At 32.7% G+C, this 22,548-nt stretch overlaps 1 protein-coding gene across 1 annotated transcript; it reads left to right on the forward strand.

Annotated features, from left to right (window-relative positions):
• The first annotated feature begins 677 nt into the window (after positions 1 to 677).
• On the forward strand, positions 678 to 19,719 carry LOC134725218 (MAM domain-containing protein 2-like). The gene is made up of 3 exons (XM_063588864.1): positions 678 to 750; positions 17,184 to 17,327; positions 19,390 to 19,719. The coding sequence occupies exons 1-3, from the start codon at positions 690 to 692 to the stop codon at positions 19,545 to 19,547; spliced, it is 363 nt and encodes a 120-aa protein (XP_063444934.1). The 5' UTR covers positions 678 to 689; the 3' UTR covers positions 19,548 to 19,719.
• The last annotated feature ends 2,829 nt before the right edge of the window (positions 19,720 to 22,548 follow it).

The following is a 22,548-nucleotide window of genomic DNA, read 5'->3' on the forward strand; positions in this document are numbered from 1 at the left end:
AAGAAGAAAATGTAAACAAATAAATTTTCTATATCAGATTGTCGGATATATGTCGAACACGCTAAGTCATTGGAAGCTTTTGAAGACACCCGAGAGAGAAAAATCAACCAGACTATAGAGCTTGGTGTATGATTAGTGGAGCGAAAGAAAGAACTTTTTCAGGAACTGTAATACAACAATAAAACCAATTTAGCTTAATATGTATATTTTCTCAATCTAATATCGAATGAACTTGTATAACTCTCAGCCCCCCCCCCCATTTTTCTAGCCCATCCACTCCTGCACGAATACACGTTTTATGTCTTATGATAGCAAGAAATGATATCACAAACGCAATCACCATCATAGGATGTTACATATGATGTTCTAGACAAATGTGATTTGAATTTACCAAGACGCACAAGATTAAATTTTACCTTGTTTAAATAAAAATCTATGTTTTGACACCGTCCCTTAATTTAAAGTCTAATTTGTCAACATCAGCGTCGAGAATATACCTTTTCGTAACATGTCTAATATGAGTTCAATATAACTTTATACTTATAAAAAACATGCACAAGTATTTTCCATATTATATAATATAAAAATACGGAAAACATCAATGCAAGTATACTTATACTGACCTAAATGATTACATCCTTACTTATAATATTTTATAATAATAAATGATGAAACGAGCAAGAAACTTTATGATGTTGTTAACATTGGAGCTGCTCATACTTGTATTGATCAATGTAAATACAATATTGGGTAAGTGCTTCTTTGATATGTTTTTTACCAAAACAATCAGGTTTTTCAGTGTTTTGTGGTAATCTAGGCAATGTTCTATCTATGCATAGCAACTAAATGTCGTCATTCACCTGAAAAGTTTATAAAACCTATAATCCGAATTATGTGCAAGAAATATATGAAGGTACTGTTGTAGATATGTCCTTTGCCTCGGAAATAAACACAGTTGCCTTAAAACCAATTGTTAGCTAGAAACGGTTTAGGTATTTCTTTTATGATTTACGGCGGCATTCATAATACTACATGAATATAACTAACGGAAAGGACTGTTGTTGATATCCATATCATAAAGACAGTTATATGAGTACTTTTTAAATTGATGTTAATCTCATTCATTCTACTTAGTTTCTTCTATTGCATTTTCTTACGGGCTACATGTAGAATTTATTTAAAACTGCATGTTACTGTACATAATGGAAATTGGGATTCTATGCTGTCCAAATTGAACCGAAGTGACTGCTGATAGCAAAATGTCCTTTTCTGATGTTTAAAACAAGACAACGTTTTGTTCTATATCACAGTTTTTTTTTCCTTTAGCGAAAAGTGTTTTCTGATCATACAATTGGTATTCAGTTGAACTTATTTGCTTTATTATCTGAATGTTTTAAATATGGAGAAGATGAAATTAGAAAATCTACTTCCTCAACTTATTCAGCCTTTAAAATTTATGCATTTTATATAGCTATATGTAATAGGTAAAACGTTTATGCACCTGATAACATGTGTATTATATGTTTTATTCATAATCTTAATAAAAGGAAAAAGAACAACACTTATCATCATACAATATCATAATAATGCATGCGCTGGATATTCGTATTCATTTGTTTATATATATATATATATATATACGAGTTTAAATTGAAAACTACGTTCAAACCTATGACTGCGTTGGATAAAAACCGCAATTTTTATACGTGTGCATGTCAAACAAATTTCGTTGTAGAAGGGTCTAAAAACAGCACAAACAACATTTTCCAAAAGACCAAAAGAGTGAAAAAGTATATTTAAACAAAACGCATTTGACTAACAGGTCGAACAACTGATGTTCTTTAACCCTGCTGACTGCCATTGGCGATTGCCAAATAAAATTGATCACAGGTTGTAACAAAATGGATCTTATTATAAATTGAATACGTCACAGAAAAAAAAAAAAAAAAAAAAAAAAAAAAAAAAAAAAAAAAATGTTTACTTGTGGACAGGATGTTGTGCCACAAACATTCGGTGTCAATATTTCTTTAGTACACCATATCCGGATTTCGACAATAAATGTCTCTTCAGTGATGTTAGGGATCGAAACGGTATTTGGAAGGCCATATAAAAAGCACCCTCATTTGTATATAACAAATTAATGTAAGATACAGTCACAGAAAATAATTATATTCATAAGTACGTCTGAGTCAGTGACAACCCTACAACAGATGTATCCATCGGATCGCCATCAATGATGGTGATACATGGCTGTGTACATAATGTATATACAACTCGTCTAAACATCAAATATAATTATTTTCTGTGACTGTATCTTACATTAATTTGAAGGATCCTTTACTATAGATAATTTAGCTGATCTGTAACAATAACATCGTCATGCCTTATATATCATGTACTGTAGTACGCCGCTAGATTAAAACTGACGTGGAAAGGTAACATATGGCCACCGAAAGCTCTTTTTTTGAGAGCCCAGGTGGTCGTGTGGTCTAGCGGGACGGCTGCAGTGCAGGCGATTTGGTGTCACGATATCACAGAAGCATGGGTTCGAATCCCGGCGAGGGAAGAACCAAAAATTTTCGAAAGCAAATTTACAGATCTAACATTGTTGGGTTGATGTTTAGACGAGTTGTATATACATTTTGTACACAGCCATGTATCACCATCATTGATGGCGATCCGATGGATACATCTGTTGTAGGGTTGTCACTGACTCAGACGTACTTATGAATATAATTATTTTCTGTGACTGTATCTTACATTAATTTGTAGGATCCTTTACTATAGATAATTTAGCTGATCTGTAACAATAACATCGTCATGCCTTATATATGGAACGCCAACAATGTCTTATTATGCCCATTTTTCATTACATGTTGTGCATTTACCTTTATTTGTTGTGCATTTACCTTTATATGATGTGCATTTACCTTTATATGATGTGCACTTGTCATCATATGATGTGCAAACACCTTTATATGATGTGCAAATATCCTTTTTTAATGTGCAAACATCATTTGATGATGTGCAAACATCATTATATGGTGTGCAAACATCATTATATGATGTGCAAACATACTTATATGACGTGCAAACATACTTATATGATGCACATATATACTTATATGATGTGCAAATATACTTATATGATGTGCAAATGTACTTATATGATGTGCAAACATTCTTATTTGATGTGAAAATATACTTATATTATGTTGAAAGATCCTTATATGATGTGCAAATATACTTATATGCTGTGCAAATATACTTATATGATGTGTACATATCATTATATGATGTGCAGTTTCCCTTATGTTATGTGCAAACATCTTTATATGATGTGTTTGTGTCATTATATTATGTGCTTGTAATCTTATATTATGTGGTTTTATTTACTTCATTATGTGATGTCGAAACGTCATTATATGATGTGCTTTCATCGTCGTTATGGTCAATGAACATGATTACGATTAGAATGATTACTGTCTACGTCATAACTGATTCCGATCTGCTTCTGCGGAGTAACCGTTACTACTAATTAGGATCAAATCTGTTGCTACCGTTTGGAAAATGGTTGAGCTTTGAGATAAACCTTGGCATGTTAATATCTCGTTTTAAGATGCGAAAAATCACATCTGGTATTGTTGGAAAATTGTAAAAATATAAATGAATTGCAAAGTTTTGTTTAAATCGCAAGTCTTTAATAATAAACATACGGAGTCTACAATACGGTTAAGGTCATCAAATTTAATAAACAATTCTTTTATGTCATGCTCTATGATCGTTTTAACGAGGGAAGGCATTATATTTGTCAATTTCGGTATACCTAACGTTAGTAATTTTTCTATAAGAAGATAATACACAAAGTTTAGTATTTTCATTTAAGTAAATATTGCCTTTCTGATTTCTTTAGCTGTTCGAGTTTCTCTTTATATATTCTTAAGATAGACACAAACAGTTGGGAATAAAACGGACTCTGATAGAGTAATTGCTCATATAAGGAACCGGTCATTTGTAACCAAAAAAACAAGAGGGGATAGGAAAACTGGCATTTAATTGTATAAAGTTATAAATTGCCGCGGTATAATGTTATGCCGAATTCTTCGTCAACCGTAGGCATCAATCTTTACGCCTCGTTTTGCTCACCTGAATTGTTAAAAAATGAAAAGTCGCAAACAACTTTCATACTTCAGTACTTTGATTATATATGTTCTTGTCTATACCTTGCAAGAAAAGGTTTCTCTATTATTAGTTATCAAGATAATAGCCAATAAAACAACAAAACTCTGAAAAGCCAAAACAGCCCAAAAAGTACCTTTACTATAGAGTATATTCAGACACATTGCACTATTTGGTTGTTTTTTTTTTTTTAAATATATTATGTTTCCAGGATAAACGCAAAATTTAAAAGCCGTTGCCGTAAATCTTCACTTTGAAAAATTCAAAACACCACTCTCCATCTGTAAGAGAACAACAGGTCTCAGTAAAAAATAAATAAATGCAGTGTTTTAAGTTCATTTAGACAGCAGATTAAAAACGCTCAATCCTATGGTTTTGTTGGATTGATACACACCCTCAAAAATTTAAAGGCTGAAATGTCATTGGCTGATGTAATATATACAAGGACAGAAAATAAAATGACGTGTTGTCAAATCCTTGTATCCAAAGCTTAAACAGATAATCTATACATTATATATTAATAAATAAATGTGTTAGACACCGACTCTAGTTTGAGGGAAGGAGCACGTGTATTTCCTTGTTCGAAATTAAATATAAACAAAAAAAACATGGTTTATCTTTTTTTTAAGTTTCATCATTGTTTTATTTTTTTTCATCTTAAATGGAAACAAACTATTTCGCTTCCCTTCTGAAATAGACAAAATCTCTTTCAAAAAATTTAGAATCCAACATTTACAAAACAACTCCCCCCCTTCACATAAAAAATATCAATGGTCGGCACGTTAGCCCTGTTTAATTTAGTCAAGAGGTGAATACTAGTATATGAGCGGTTTCCCACGAAACCTTTTATATTGCGGGTTACTGCATGTCTATATAGCTAGTGGTGGTACTTTCGTCGTAGCATGTTCGCCTCAAGAGAGAGAGGTCGTGGGTTCGAACCTCGGCCGGGTCAAAACCAAAGACATTAAAATTCATATTTACATGTTGCTTCCAAGCTAATTATATAAGCACGCGGGATTAAGGATTAAGATAAAAAGCTGGTCGGCTCGGAATCAGAAAAATGTGTCCGGGTAAGGTGATATACAATTCTTCCTTCGGAAGGTCAGGGGGTCTCTCCGGGCACTTCTGCTCTCTCCACCTCTCCGGGCACTTCTGCTCTCTCCACCAATATAAACTCACCGCCACGAAATAGCATGAAAGTGTTGAAAGTGGCGCTAAATAACAGTCAATCAATCATCCATACCGGTATACTTATGGCCTCTAAATCTATATATTTAGTATCACAAAGTCAATGTATGACATCAGTGTACAGAGATAAAAATAATAACTATTTACAGTTTACTATACAAAAGAAGAGAGAGAGACAGGTTTCAAAATTACTGAGCCAGCTGGTGGACAAACGCACGTGTTTATATATATTTTTTTATAAACGAACAAGCTGAAGTTGACATTTTACAGAAATCTTACACACCCTTCCTGTTTTCAAGTTTTCGTACATGGCTTAAAGTCTTATCGGATAAATATTTTTTGTCATATTAAAATTTCCCGTTTTAGTAACAACAATTCCCATATAGTTATATTGTTTTATCATCTCAATGTTAGTATAATTGTGAGAAAATCGAAGATTTTTTGGCTTCCGTCCAAAACAAACCCCACTAAGACTTTAATTTTGTCAACTTTCCTTTCAAGTTCCAAGCCTTACAATAATCATGGAAAGCATTGAGTTGAGTCTGCAGGTCCTGTGCTGTTTCAGCCAACAAGTTCAACACCGTGTCATCTGCAAACAATTTAACAAAACACTTAAGATATATTTTTCATTTTCTTTCCAGATCTTCTGGTATAGTTCTGTTTAGTCCTGTGATATTATTAGTCACTAAGAAATTATTTTAGTCAATCAAAAGTAAATAGAATAGGAGAGGTGATACGTTTTCTCCTTGTCGAACACCATTGTCACAAGCAAGCAAAGTATTCCGAATTATAATTACTACCGTGTATCATCGGTACAGCGGATATAGCTTTATAGGTACTTCGAAGCGTGAAAAGCTATATACCGTACATTTATTTAACTATGCACCGTACAGAAGGATTCATGTGGTCAGCTATACACAACGCTTCTTGTCGGAATAAAATATCGAAAAATAACATATGTACAAAATATTTCAACGCCAACAGTGGCCTTCTATCAGAAAAAGAGATGCAATGAATATAGAATCCTATCGGATGAGACGAGCGCCAAACTCTTTGACAAGTATTTGCACATGTTTTTAGTAAGGATTCTTGTTTTGGGCAAATAGTGAGACTTCTCTAATCAATAACCTACCACTAAATCATTTCTTAAAACAACAAATATTTTAAGATTGAAGTACATATAGATATAATGTTAACAGTACAAAGATTTTCGTACCGTGTCAGAAGAAAAATCAATCACGACCCCTTGGTTAGTACCTATATCCGCTGTACCGATGATACAAGGAGATGCCAGCGAGCGGGCAAGTGTTGAAACAAAGAGTGATGACACAGTAATAAAGTGGACACAGTAATGACAAACCTAATGTTTTTAATTCTATTTTTTTAAAGAGACGAAAAAGAGAAACAAAATGCAAAAGACGGGCGTCACCCCATTCATCTCGGTTGGAAAATAAAAATATTAAATACCCTAAATTGGAAAAAGTGTGGCAAAGTGTGATTTTCAGTGTTTTTTTCTCCCTTTTAACTCAATAACTGTATCGTCTACGTAAAATCCGTTGCCATTACCGAAAAGGATCAAAGTAAGAACCACAACGGTAAAATCCGTTCTAATCGGACGAAAAAAATAATCTAAAACACTTCGTAAGGAATCAACCCTTCATATCTCAGAAATCGTTGACGCTACTCCAAATCTGTTGACATACTAACATTGAGAATGGAAATGGGGAATGTGTCAAAGAGACAACAACCCGACCAAACAAAAAAAACAACAGCAGAAGGTCACCAACAGGTCTTCAATGTAGCGAGAAATTCCCGCACCCGGAGGCGTCCTTCAGCTGGCCCCTAAACAAATATATACTAGTTCAGTGATAATGAACGCCATACTAATTTCCAAATTGTACACAAGAAACTTAAATCAAAATAATACAAGACTAACAAAGGCCAGAGGCTCCGGACTTGGGACAGGCGCAAAAATGCGGCGGGGTTAACCATGTTTGTGAGATCTCAACCCTCCCCCTATACTTTTAACCAATGTAGAAAAGTAAACGCATAACAATACGCACATTAAAATTCAGTTCAAGAGAACTCATATTTCAGAATTTTATTAGCATTTAAAAAATCTCCATTAAAATAAGTTGAAAATAAACAATCTGTATATGCCAATATGTGCTCATTGTTGAAAACCGTTTGGTGACCTATAGTTATTAATTTCTGTGTCATTTGGTCTGTTGTGGAGAGTTGTCTCATTAGCAAAGATACCACTTTTCTTTTGTTATAATCACCCACATAGCCATTTCGCATTTCGTGGGCACTACGTCGACTAAGCTTGCAGTCTTCGAAATTGTTGTGGTATTTTCTCACATAATTAGCGTTTTCTGTGGAAAAAAGATTGGTTCAATCATTTTCTCCACAGCCGGGAATTTCTTCAACTAGCTCCTGTATTAACTGATCTTAATCTTCAACCGAAATTTTTAAAACATTGATTTTGTTAAATTGCTTTGTCTCATTTTCCCTATAAATTGCACTATCGCTAGCGATTGACACATATTTGAGCCGGGTTAATAGTTTACAGAAGCAGATCGGAATCAGATATGACGTAGACAGTAATCATTCTAATCGTAATCATGTTCATTGACCATATCGACGATGAAAGCACATCATATAATAACGTTTCGACATCATATAATGACGTTTGACATCATATAATGAAGTAAACCTAACCACATAATATAAGATTACAAGCACATAATATAATGACACAATCACATCATATAAAGATGTTTCCACGTAATATAAGGGTAACTGCACATCATATAATGATATGTACACACCATATAAGGATCTTTTCACATCATATAAGTATATTTGCACATCATATAAGGATATTTGCACATAATATAAGTACATTTGCACATCATATAATAATATTTGCACATCATATAATAATGTTTGCACATCATATAAGAATGTTTGCACATCATATAAGTATATTTGCACATCATATAAGTATATTTGCACATCATATAAGTATATATACACATCATATAAGTATGTTTGCACATAATATAATAACGTTTGCACATAATATAAGGATATTTGAACATCATATAAGGATATTTGCACATCATATAAAGGGTTTTGCACATCATATAATGACAAGTGCACATCATAAAAAGGTAAAAGCACAGCATATAAAGGTAAAAGCACAGCATATAAAGGTAAAAGCACATCATATAATGAAAATGGTCATAGCAAGACAGTGTTGGCGTTCCATACTTATATATCATGTACTGTAGTACGCCGCTAGATTAAAACTGACGTGGAAAGGTAACATATGGCCACCGAAAGCTCTTTTTTTGAGAGCCCAGGTGGTCGTGTGGTCTAGCGGGACGGCTGCAGTGCAGGCGATTTGGTGTCACGATATCACAGAAGCATGGGTTCGAATCCCGGCGAGGGAAGAACCAAAAATTTGCGAAAGCAAATTTACAGATCTAACATTGTTGGGTTGATGTTTAGACGAGTTGTATATACATTATGTACACAGCCATGTATCACCATCATTGATGGCGATCCGATGGATACATCTGTTGTAGGGTTGTCACTGACTCAGACGTACTTATGAATATAATTATTTTCTGTGACTGTATCTTACATTAATTTGTAGGATCCTTTACTATAGATAATTTAGCTGATCTGTAACAATAACATCGTCATGCCTTATATATCATGTACTGTAGTACGCCGCTAGATTAAAACTGACGTGGAAAGGTAACATATGGCCACCGAAAGCTCTTTTTTTGAGAGCCCAGGTGGTCGTGTGGTCTAGCGGGACGGCTGCAGTGCAGGCGATTTGGTGTCACGATATCACAGAAGCATGGGTTCGAATCCCGGCGAGGGAAGAACCAAAAATTTGCGAAGGCAAATTTACAGATCTAACATTGTTGGGTTGATGTTTAGACGAGTTGTATATACATTATGTACACAGCCATGTATCACCATCATTGATGGCGATCCGATGGATACATCTGTTGTAGGGTTGTCACTGACTCAGACGTACTTATATATATATATATATATATATACAGTAGCATGGGTTCGAATCCCGGCGAGGGAAGAACCAAAAATTTGCGAAAGCAAATTTACAGATCTAACATTGTTGGGTTGATGTTTAGAAGAGTTGTATATACATTATGTACACAGCCATGTATCCCCATAATTGATGGCGATCCGATGGATACAACTAAAAATTTGCGAAAGCAAATTTACAGATCTAACATTGTTGGGTTGATGTTTAGACGAGTTGTATATACATTATGTACACAGCCATGTATCACCATCATTGATGGCGATCCGATGGATACATCTGTTGTAGGGATGTCACTGACTCAGACGTACTTATGAATATAATTATTTTCTGGGACTGTATCTTACATTAATTTGGCCACCGAAAGCTCTTTTTTGAGAGCCAAGGTGGTCGTGTGGTCTAGCGGGACGGCTGCAGTGCAGGCGATTTGGTGTCACGATATCACAGTAGCATGGGTTCGAATCCCGGCGAGGGAAGAACCAAAAATTTGCGAAAGCAAATTTACAGATCTAACATTGTTGGGTTGATGTTTAGACGAGTTGTATATATATATATATATACATACAACTCTTCTAAACATCAACTCAACAATATATATATATATACAACTCGTCTAAACATCAACCCAACAATGTTAGATCTGTCAAAAAGCAAATTTACATATCTAACATTGTTGGGTTGCTGTTTAGAAGAGTTATATGTATATATATATATATATACAACTCGTCTTAACATCAACCCAACAATGTTAGATCTGTAAATTTGCTTTCGCAAATTTTTGGTTCTTCCCTCGCCGGGATTCGAACCCATGCTACTGTGATATCGTGACACCAAATCGCCTGCACTGCAGCCGTCCCGCTAGACCACACGACCACCTGGGCTCTCAAAAAAAGAGCTTTCGGTGGCCATATGTTACCTTTCCACGTCAGTTTTTATCTAGCGGCGTACTACAGTACATGATATATAAGGCATGAAGATGTTATTGTTACAGATCAGCTAAATTATCTATAGTAAAGGATCCTACAAATTAATGTAAGATACAGTCACAGAAAATAATTATATTCATAAGTACGTCTGAGTCAGTGACAACCCTACAAAAGATGTATCCATCGGATCGCCATCAATGATGGTGATACATGGCTGTGTACATAATGTATATACAACTCGTCTAAACATCAACCCAACAATGTTAGATCTGTAAATTTGCTTTCGCAAATTTTTGGTTGTATCCATCGGATCGCCATCAATGATGGTGATACATGGCTGTGTACATAATATATATACAACTCGTATAAACATCAACCCAACAATGTTAGATCTGTAAATTTGCTTTCGTGAAAAAAAGTAACTTATAGATATATATATAGAGAATAATACATGGCAAAATCCGTATCATATGTCGTATCATCCCGAGACATCAATATCAGCCCAAGGGCCTTTGGGGCCGAGGGATGATATTGGTCGAGGGTGATACGGATTTGCCATGTATTATACGCTTTATCATATATTTCAACAGAAGAGTAGTATATTATATGAACTGTTTTCTGATCCATAGCACTGGGTTACCTTCAGTTCTGCTTTTGTCTTAAATAAATAAAAATAAATAAATAATCTTTATTTTAAGAGGATGATCCCATTAGTTAAAACTAATCTTCCTGAGAGTCCTCAAAATAATAATAACATCTTTATAAATACAAACAGTATAATAAAGTTATATTATACACAATATACAATTGTATTGAAATAATAATGAAAATGCATATTAATTTGCACAATTGATGAAAAATTTGTAACATTTTGTTTTAAAAGATACAAGTGTATCACTCATTTTGATTTCATTTGGTAAACTGTTCCATATTTGAGAACCTGAATATGTAAATGTTTTCTTTAAAAAATTTGTTTTTGGTTTTGGAAGATTTAATAGTTTTTCATCAGCTGAACGTAAGTTATAGTTTTGATTATTGGTAAAATGAAAATTTTCTTCTAAATAGTTAGGAACCATGCCATTAACTGATTTAAATACAAGTATTGCCTTTTGGTATTGAATTCGTTTTTCCACATTTAACCAGTGTAAACTTTTAAACAATAAACTGGATGATGTCATTATGTCAGCTTCTACTATAACCCTAGCAGATTTCTTTAATAATTTATTAAGTTTATTTATTTTACTTTCACAACAACTTCCCCATATATTGCAACAATAATCAAATAATGGCAGAATATAAGCATTAAAATAGATAATACGTATATGCATAGGTAAATATTTTCTTATCTTTTGTAATAAGTTGATTCTATTTGATATAGTAATTGACATTTTATCTATTTGCTGATTCCAATTTAAGTTTTTGTCAATATATAAACCAAGTAGTTTTTCACAATCTACATTTTCTATTTGTTCATTTGAAATATTTATATCTAAACTGTTTCCAGTTAAACAAAGCCTTTGTTTTGAACCAATAATCATTGATTTACACTTTTTGGCATTTAATTTCATACAATTTTGCAAACACCAGTTTTCAATAACATGAATATCATTTTGAAGGTTAGAAGCTATCTGAATTACATCATTACCTCTACAATGTAATGTAGAATCATCTGCATATAAATCTATTAATGAATGTTCTATATTAAGTGGTAAATCATTGATATATAAAATAAATAACAGAGGGCCCAGGATAGAACCTTGTGGTACACCAGTTTTTATGCATTTAGTATTAGACATGACGTTATTGACCTTAACTTGTTGGCTTCGGTCAGACAAGTATGACTTAAACCAGTCTAGTGTACTATTTGAAACATTATAATATTCAAGTTTTTTCAATAAAATTATATGATTAACCAGATCAAAAGCTTTCTTTAAATCTAAAAATATAACTCCGTTTATCTCTCCATTATCTATATTTGCTAACCATTCATCTACTAATTTAGTAAGTGCAGTAGTACACGAATGCTTAGGTCTGAAACCTGACTGTGTAGTATTAAGAAGGTCATAGCTATTCAAAAATATATACAAACTATTAGCTATATGTCGTTCTATGATTTTAGAGAGACAAGGCAAAACTGCTATTGGTCTATAATTATCAGGATTACAGGCATCGCCACTTTTAAAAATTGGGCATACTCTTGCAGTTTTAAAAATACTTGGAAATTTACCACATTTGATACTTAGATTAAATATATATGTCAAAGCTGGTGCTATGACATCGCTGCACATACTCAAAATATTTGGTCCGACATCATCTAAACCAGTTGCTTTCGACTTGTCAAGTTTTTTTAAATACATATTTACATCTAAAATACTCATTTCTGGTATAATGAATTTTTCACTACCCCTTTGTAACTTTGATTTTACAAATTTATTGAGTGCATCAAAATTGGCACTATCATCACTATTACATAATTTGTTATCAACTAAATCTTCAGCAATATTTGTGAAATGCAAATTAAATGTATTTGCTATATCAACATCATTTTGAATTACATTATTTTTATATTCTAAATGCGTGATATTATTATGTATTTTTTTAGGATTAAGACTTTTGACATACTTCCAAATAGTTTTACTATCTTTACAATTTGAAATAGCATTTTGAAAATACTTTTTCTTTGCCTGTTCTACTAAAAATGTAACCTTATTACGCCAAATCTTATAATTACATATATCATTAATTCTGTGAAAATGATCTCTTTGGTGTCTAGCGCTATTTATATCAGAAGTCCACCACTCTGGTTGTTGGATATTTTTTACCCTTTTAATTTTCTTAGGAGCATGTTTCTCTAGAGTGCTTAGAAATAGATTGTACCAATAATTAGCTGCTTCATCAACATCTCCAATCGATTCAATAAGATGAAAAGGAGTATTTGTTAAATTTTCAATAAATTTATTTTTATCAAATTGTTTAAATGATCTATATTCTATGGACAAGTGCTCCATTTTTGATATTTTTGGGTTAAGTTTTCTTGTTACACAAACAGGATAATGATCACTGACAGCATAACTAGGCACATTTACTTCTATAATATGGTCTACATCGGTCGTATATATATGGTCTATGGTAGTTTCACATTTATTTGTTACTCTTGTCGGTTTATGTACAATTTGTTGTAAACCATACAAATTAATACAGTCCTTCCATTTTTGATTTCCGACAACTGTATGATTTATTTGTGAATAGTTTATATTAAAATCTCCTAAGAGTATAATTTCTTTATTTTCTGCAGAAGCTTTATCTATTTCTTTTTCAGCTGAATCAATCCAAGATTGAAATGAGCTTGGTGGACGATAAAAAATGCCTATTAAAATAGAGTTTGTGTTTGGAAATTTAATTTCAATCCATAAAGATTCAATACTACTTATTTCTAAATCGACTCTTCTCTGATGACATACACTATTTCGTATGTACGCAATTACACCTCCGCCATAATTAATAGCGTTTCTATCTTTTCTTTCTATTTTGTAACCTTCTTGTGTCAAAGCCTTAAAAATAACTGCTCAATTATTTATACGAAGCACCTGGGTTACCTTACAATTTGCGTGCTGTTGTTTTAAAAGTATTTTGTTTATTATTGTATTTATTGGAGTGTTTTGTATTTTTTATAGTCGCATTTTGTGTGAAAACTTGATGTTCGTGACGTCACATACAATATGAAAACTTGATGTTCGTGACGTTACATACCAAACAATGACGTCATTAAAAAATTTACCTATTTTGAGGAAATTTTTTCTTAAGCAAAAAAAACCCAAAAAATAAATGACTACATAAAAAAAAAAAAAAAAAAAAAAAAGGTATGCGATACGGGTTTTACCATGCGATACGGGTTTAGCTATGCGATACGGGGTATGCGATACAGGGTAGGTGATACAGACTGGAAAAACGAACCTTTATTAGATATACAAAATAGCTGTATTTTGTACTAAATATATAATAAATAGAGAATAATACATGGCAAAATCCGTATCATATGTCGTATCATCCCGAGACATCAATATCAGCCCGAGGGCCTTTAGGCCCGAGGGATGATATTGGTCGAGGGTGATACCGCATGTGATACGGATTTTGCCATGTATTATACGCTTTATCATATATTTCAACAGAAGAGTTTTATATTATATGAACTGTTTTCTGATCCATAGCACTGGGTTACCTTCAGTTCTGCTTTTGTCTTGTTTCAAAGCTTTAAAATAACTGCTCAATTATTTATACGAAGCACCTAGGTTACCTTACAATCTGTTGTTTTGAAAATACTTTGTTTATTATTGTATTATTGAGTGTTTTGTATTTTTTATAGTTGCATTTAGTGTGCCAAAAAAATTGTTGTAAAAACTTGATGTTCGTGACGTCACATACAATATGAAAACTTGATGTTCGTGACGTTACATACCAAACAATGATGTCATTCAAAAAATTGACCTATTTTTAGAAAAAACAATTTTATTTTTTTTTAATATTTTTAATTTTTTTTTAATTTTTTTTTTTTTAATAGAAAAAAAATTCTTTTAAAAGCAAAAAAAAACCAAAAGAACTGACTTGAGTTTAAAAAAAAAAAAAAAAAAAAAAAAGGTATGCGATACGGGTTTTACCATACGATACGGGGTATGCGATACGGGTTTAGCCATGCGATACGGGGTATGCGATACAGGGTAGGTGATACAGACTGGAAAAAAGAACCTTTATTAGATACACAAAATAGCTGTATTTTGTACTAAATATATGATAAATATATTTATCATATGTTTAGTAGTAAATACAGTAGTTTTGCATATGTGATAAATAGCCTGCTGTTTAATCCATATCGCGCAACTTTGATGCGCACCCTTTATCGCATACCCTTTATCACACCCCTACCCTTTATCGCATACCCTTTATCGCACCCCTTCCCTTTATCACACCCCTACTTTTTTTTTTTTTTTTTTTTTTTTTACATAAAGTCAGTTTTTTTTTTTTTTTTGCTTTTGAAAAATTTTCCTCAAATTTTTTTTATGACGTCATTGTTTGGTATGTGACGTCACGAACGTCGTTTTCATATTGTATGTGACGTCAAGAACGTCAAAAAAAATTCTTATTTTTTGGCACACTAAATGCAACTATAAAAAATACAAAAATAAACAAACTATTTTTAAAACAACAGCACGTAAATTGTAAGGTAACCAAGGTGCTTCGGATTAGTAATTGAGCAGTTCTTTTTTAAGGCCATTGAAACAAGACAAAAGTAGATCTGAAGGTAACCCAGTGTTATGAATCAGAAAACAGTTCATATAATACTCTTCTGTTGAAACATATGATAAAGCGTATAATACATGGCAAAATCCGTATCACATGCCGTATCACCCTCGACCAATATCATCCCTCGGGCCTAAAGGCCCTTGGGCTGATATTGATGTCTCGGGATGATACGACATATGATACGGATTTTGCCATGTATTATTCTCTATATATATATATATTTCTCTAATTCTATGTAAATTTATCCCTTTCCGAACCCATTGCATAAAAAAAATTAATCAACGTGTGGTTTGCAGTGATCTTAGAAGATCATTGGATGATTTTAAGGGTCATGACCTTTTTAGCTAACAGGAATGAATTAATTTATGCTATTACAGGTGTTAATGAAATTGACAACTTCGTGCAATTGGAAAGGTACTCGAAGGGGATTTTCGGTTAACAAAAAAAGAAAATGTATGTTTTAATCATTAGAGAAACAAATTCTTACATAGTTACTCGTGAATTATCGGATTTATCCAATCTCAATAGTTAAATAATAAATTTTAAAGTCCTCGCCGAGGCGGCTCGGACTTTAAAATTGATAATTTAACTATCTCGATCGGATAAATCCGATAATCCACTGGTACCAATGTAAGAATATATATATATATCTACTACGGATCACAAATGGCAATTATACAATGTAAAAACTTAAACACTTAAACGAATGAGTAACATCTGTCATACTCCTGAACTTGTGCAGGCATTCTCCTATGTAGAAAATGGTTAGTTTTACCTGGTTTTGTAGCTAGGTAAACCTCTCACTTGTATGACAGTCGCATACAATTCCATTATATTGATAACGATGTGTGAACAAAACAAACAGAAATAGTAGATTTAAATATCAAAATTAGGGGTACAGCAACCACTGTTGTGTTATACTCCTTATGACTTCAAAACAAACAAATATGTAAAAAGAAACACAGGACGGCATATAAACAAAGCACATAACTAAATTAAGAGACAAGAACTTGAAGAAACAAACGTACCATAACACGAAATCACAACTGCAGGATGTATAAACGGGAAAAGTATTCTCTGCTTGCTAACTGTTTACTTACTGCTGTATGAATTTTGCATTGAAATCTTTTAATGATATTTAGATTTTTGATGTTTTCTTTGCAAATCAACCGAATAAAGTTAATGAATCTATAAAGTTTAGAGATTTCACAAATGTTTGTACAGAAACATTACATTATATAATACATCCGAGGTAGATGGTGTCACGTTATATGACCTCATACATATATTTGATTAGAACTGTGTAACTGTGACTGATACCATTGACATGACGGCATACATATTAGAAGTTTGGTAAAGCCGTTTGAACAACTACTTGTAACAATATCTCATCAATTGTATTTCAATGTAATCTGCTAAATCAGAAGTATATATATATTGAACATAAAATTGTACCACATGTATAACTTTTTATTTGTTTTGAAGTTTGAAAAATATATCTTTCACAGGACTTGCTAATAGTAGTTGTACTTTTGAAAGTGGAAAGTGCGGTTGGTTGGTCAATGGTTTGGATAGATACAAGTGGAAACGTCAACGCGGAATTGGTCGTCATTCATCTACAGGACCAGACAAAGATCACACAACTGCATCTGGTAAAGTTGCAATGTAAAAAATATATTAAAAGAAAAACAAAAAGTAACAAATAAACAAAAAACTGCCGAGAAGCATTCAAATGGAATTACATGTAAAATCAAAACCTTGAATTCTAATGGTTGATATATTTTGCCTTGAATAACCTAAAACTATACATATTCAAATTCATATCTACTAAAAATATGAATTGCGTCACAGCATCATGCCTTACGTTTACTTAAATATTGTTTTGCAATTTTTAAGGAAGAATATTTTTAAGTTCTGTTTACTGTGCATTTGTTAATTATTTGTTTCAATCTACGGATATTTCTTAGAGCATTTAGTTTATATAACTCTCACTATGTATTTTGCATGACATGAGACCTTACACGGTTCATACATGTAAAGAAAAGATGCGCTCTATCTGTTCTGAAAGTTTGTGTATGGCTATACTTTAAGGGGGAAACTACTGTTACAGTTATATCAGTTTGAATGTCCCTATGGTATCTTTTGCCCTTCTTTAATAAATATTTTATGACAATTATTTGCATTAGACTAATACACTTATAAATATATTGTACAACTATAAACCTTGTGGTTATACTCGATTTCGTGCCTTCTAACGAATATATGCATGAAAGAGGGGTGGAAGATATCAGAAGGACAGTCAAACTCATAGATCGAAAGTAAACTGACAACGTCATATTTAAAAAATAAAAAAGACAAACAGACAAACCCAACCAAAAACAGGGAGTGATCACAGGTGCTCCGGAACGTTAAGCATTATTTAGAATTGGTATGTAATAAAAAGTAAAACTAAAATTATCAATAGAAATTGAGGGGAATGAAGACCAAGCGAGTACTCTCAGATTTATTCTTAGTGTCATTTTTGATGTTGGGATGTACAAGTACCCGTCACGTCCACTTGATTTTTGTCAATCTGATGAGTTCAGCCTTTTTCAACTGATTTTTACAGTTCGGTCTTATGTTGTACTGTTATACCAATGTTTAGTTTAAACATATTTATTTAGAGTGGATTGGGAAACAAGTTTTGCAACTTATATTAAACCCTTTCCACTTTGCGGGTGCGAGTGCTGCCTTGTAGCGGCATTAGCCTACTCTTTTTCGAAATCTACAAGGGTGTCTTTAACGTGCAAGAGATATGGCTCTCTCTTAACACAGGTCAGCCATTTATCGTCCCCTTCCGACGGACTATCATCGTTACAATACAATCGTTACTATAAGTGGTTGTTGTTAGTTTATGTGTAATAAAATTTACGGTACCAATTTTCTTGCATCAGATGCGCATTTCGACAATACATGTCTCTTCAGTGATGCTCATGGCCAACATATTTGAAATCCAAAGCTTATATTAAAGATGAAGAGCTATAATCCAAAAGGTCCTAAAAATATACCCAAATCCGCGAAAGGAATCAGAGCTTTGCATGAGGGAGATACATTCCTTAATTTATAATAATTTCTATCATTTTGTAACAGCAAATTTTAATAACACAAATTCCGTAGTTTTATGCTAGTACCCACGTACTGGTTACTGGACTGGTGATACCCTCGGGAACTAATAGTCCAACAGCAGAGGCATCGACCCAGTGGTAGTAATAAAATTTACGGTACCAATTTTCTTGTAACATATATGTTTTCTTTCAATTATTTTATACAATTGATGCCGCTAGTTTTCTCGTTTGAATTGATTTACATTTTCATTTCGGGGCCTTTTAAAGCTGAATATGCGGCATGGGCTTTGCTTATTGTTGAAGACCATACGATGACCTATAGTTAATTTCTGTGTCAATTTTGTCTCTTGTTGAGAGTTGTCTTATTGGCAATCGTACTGCATGTTGTTTTTTATATATATATATATATAAGACATGTAAGACATGTTATTTGTTGGTGCAATCCTAGATATTCAGTCGGAATACACTTGTCATAAGTAACAATTTATACCGAAATGGCCCTTTATGTGCATCCCTTGCATTTTTTGAATATTTTTAAACTTAACATTGATTCATATTTGCCAATCTAGGTATCTTTAATCGCCTTTATACGCGTAACAATTTATTTTAGAAAATGGTTACTACTTTTACACTAAATCTCAAAGTCCATCGAAAGAAAACGATGTAACTCATCTACAGTCTGGTGTGATAAATCAGTGTCCAAAGCAGATTTTGACATTTTGGTACCACATGTATGGGAAACATATTAATACCTTGAAAATATTTTAATTTAATGGTCAACAATCCAAAGAGTTGTGGAAAAAATCCGCCAATCAAGGAAACAAATGGCACTTTCAGTCGTTGTCATTGGATGATATAGGACCATATCGAATTATATTTAGGGCAACTCGCGGTAATGGATACAAAAGTGCAATTGCAGTTGACGACATCTTTATTAACAACATCGAGTGCAATATAGGTATGAAACTAACTTCTCTTTCCACTAAAATAACCAGCGGAATATTTGTTGATACACTTAATTTTAATAGTCATTTATACAAGAAGCTGAGCGCCCCAGTTCACAATGTTATCTTTATAAACAACATCGAGTGCAATATAGGTATGAAACTAACTTCTACAATTACTTTGATTTGGTTTCTTGTCGTTGCACACAGCAATGTTTACAATTGATTGTTTTTTCTAACTTTCTCTAACGTGATTTTAAATGTCATGAATTGAACCTCAATAACATGTTTTACGGGAACTTGATTAGACTATCTATGCGATGCATTGCTCATGGTGAGATCCGTTTGTGTTATTTCAAGTAAACAGCAACCCAACAATGAATAAATCATGCCATTGAAATATAGTAATATGCACAGTAAACAAAAATATCAGACTGTAGCGTAGATGTGTCACAAAAACAATAAAAAAACGTTAAGTCAACAATAGGAAAGATATGCAATGTGCGCTGTCCCCTTCAAAAATATGTTGAATCATATTAAAACCTTGTACAATCTGCAAGATGGAAATTCTTACAGTTTACAACACACATATACATTGTATGCATTTTGTATAGCAGTTTTTGACATTTATTTAGTTTTAAGTACGTATGCATTGAACATTTGTGTAACTATGCGTTCAACGGTGAAAACAACGAAACAGCTAAAACTCTAGATAAAATTGAATGAATTTTGAATAAAAAAGCATCAATTGCAAGCGCATCCGATCATGGTACTACAAAATCTACAAAATCTTTTATCTTAAGAAATAAATATGTATTTAACTCATTTGAGACGAGGCTTACATCAACATATATAACCGAACAAAACATCTGTTAATTGAATGTACATGGCTTAAAAAAAATATTTTTGAAGAAAAAAACCCATCAATATTACATCATTAAAACTCATTATTTTCTAAAAATCATATGACATCCATATCATTTTGGGTTTTTTTCTTGCATGGATTTGCAAAAAATTCGGAAATATTGACTTTTGTTAAATCTGTAATGAATGTTTAAATGGGACCAAACTTCTCGGAAAGGGTGAATTTGTATACGCAATGTTCATACATGTTATGTTTGTTGTTCTCGTGGGATTTTGTCTGATGCTTGGTCCGTTTCTGTGTGTGTTGCGTTTCGGTGTTGTGTCGTTATTCTCCTCTTATATTTAATGCGTTTTGCTCGGTTTTAGTTTGTTACCCCGATTTTGTTTTTTTGTCCATGGATTTACGAGTTTTGAACAGCGGTATAATACTGTGCCTTTATTTATCATACACAATTTGAATATAATAATTCGCATGTAATTGGTGAAAAACATGTAGTATTAATTGTATGTCATTGTATCGATTAAAAAAAAGTATTTGTGAAAAGAGAAAATTTTAAATTGCTAACTATTATATACTTAATGAATGGCTGTTATCTATTTTGAATTTATTGAACCATAAAATTAATTTTGACTCTTCACATTGAATAATCCGCGAGGCGGAATATCTTAAATGTGAAGAGTCAAAAATTAATTTTATGGTTCAATAATTTCAAAATAAAATACTGCCATTCATTATAAATAAATTTCTATCAAAAATTAATTTTATGGTTCAGTAATTTCAAAATAAAATACTGCCATTCATTATAAATAAATTTCTATCAAAAATAAGGCTCAAGACAAAAATGTATTTGTATACGAATAACAACGTACAGATGCTTGCGTATGAATATATAACGTTAGAGTGGGCGTGTCTCCTTAAAAATTGATAACATTGAAAATAAAGCTAATTATATTAACCAATCAGAAGACAGTTAATACATCAAATGTATTTATTAACATATATAGATGTAGAAATATATGTAATGAGTGCCATGGAGACATCTTTCCATCCAAGTCACAATTTATAAATGTAAACCATTATAGGTCAAGGTACGGTCTTCAACATGTAGCCTAGGCTAAAACCGAACAGCAAGCTATAAAGGACCTCAAAAATTACTAGTGTAAAGCTATTTAAACGGGAAAACCAACGATATAATCTATATAAAAACGAGAAACGAGAATCACTTATGAACAACATAAACAGACGACCACTACTGAACATCAGATTCCTGACTTAGGACAGGTGCAAATAATTGCAGCGAGATTATACGTTTTAATGGTTCCAAACCTTCTCCCTTTTCTGAAACAATAGTATTACATCATACCATGGAAAGGCATACTATAAAATGTCAATTGGAATAGATTAACGCAATAAAAAAAAACGTAGCCTGGTTCTATCATGTGGTTTTAACATGACAGCGTACACAATGAGATCATACTCAAGAGTTGTATCCCTTTTATCTATTTGATTAATTTCAAACAAAGTAAGTAATAAGGAAATGAACTTAAAATTCTAGGTTTTATAAGATCTGTTCAAGTATATAATTGTATCAACCAGTATTTTTAACAATAAGACTACATGTACAAGTATGTTTAACCCCGCCGCATTTTTGAGCCTGTCCCAAGTCAGGAGCCTCTGGCCTTTGTTAGTCTTGTATTATTTTTATATTAGTTTCTTGTGAACAATTTGGAAATTAGTATGGCGTTCATTATCACTGAACTAGTATATATTTGTTTAGGGGCCAGCTGAAGGACGCCTCCGGGTGCGGGAATTTCTCGCTACATTGAAGACCTGTTGGTGACCTTCTGCTGTTGTTTTTTATTTGGTCGGGTTGTTGTCTCTTTGACACATTCCCCATTTCCATTCTCAATTTTATGGTATAACCAGATGTTAAACAATGGCCCTTGTACTATTGCAAATT

Source organism: Mytilus trossulus, chromosome 7, assembly GCF_036588685.1.
Source record: "Mytilus trossulus isolate FHL-02 chromosome 7, PNRI_Mtr1.1.1.hap1, whole genome shotgun sequence".
In the NCBI taxonomy this organism is placed as follows: Eukaryota; Metazoa; Mollusca; class Bivalvia; order Mytilida; family Mytilidae; genus Mytilus; species Mytilus trossulus.

Excerpts from the sequence above, each read along its gene's own strand:
- LOC134725218 (XM_063588864.1), top strand. The coding sequence starts at position 690 with ATGATGTTGTTAACATTGGAGCTGCTCATACTTGTATTGATCAATGTA. Across the intron at positions 751-17,183 it reads CAATGTAAATACAATATTGG|GACTTGCTAATAGTAGTTGT; the intron begins GTAAGTGCTTCT and ends TATCTTTCACAG. Across the intron at positions 17,328-19,389 it reads AGATCACACAACTGCATCTG|AAAATGGTTACTACTTTTAC; the intron begins GTAAAGTTGCAA and ends AATTTATTTTAG.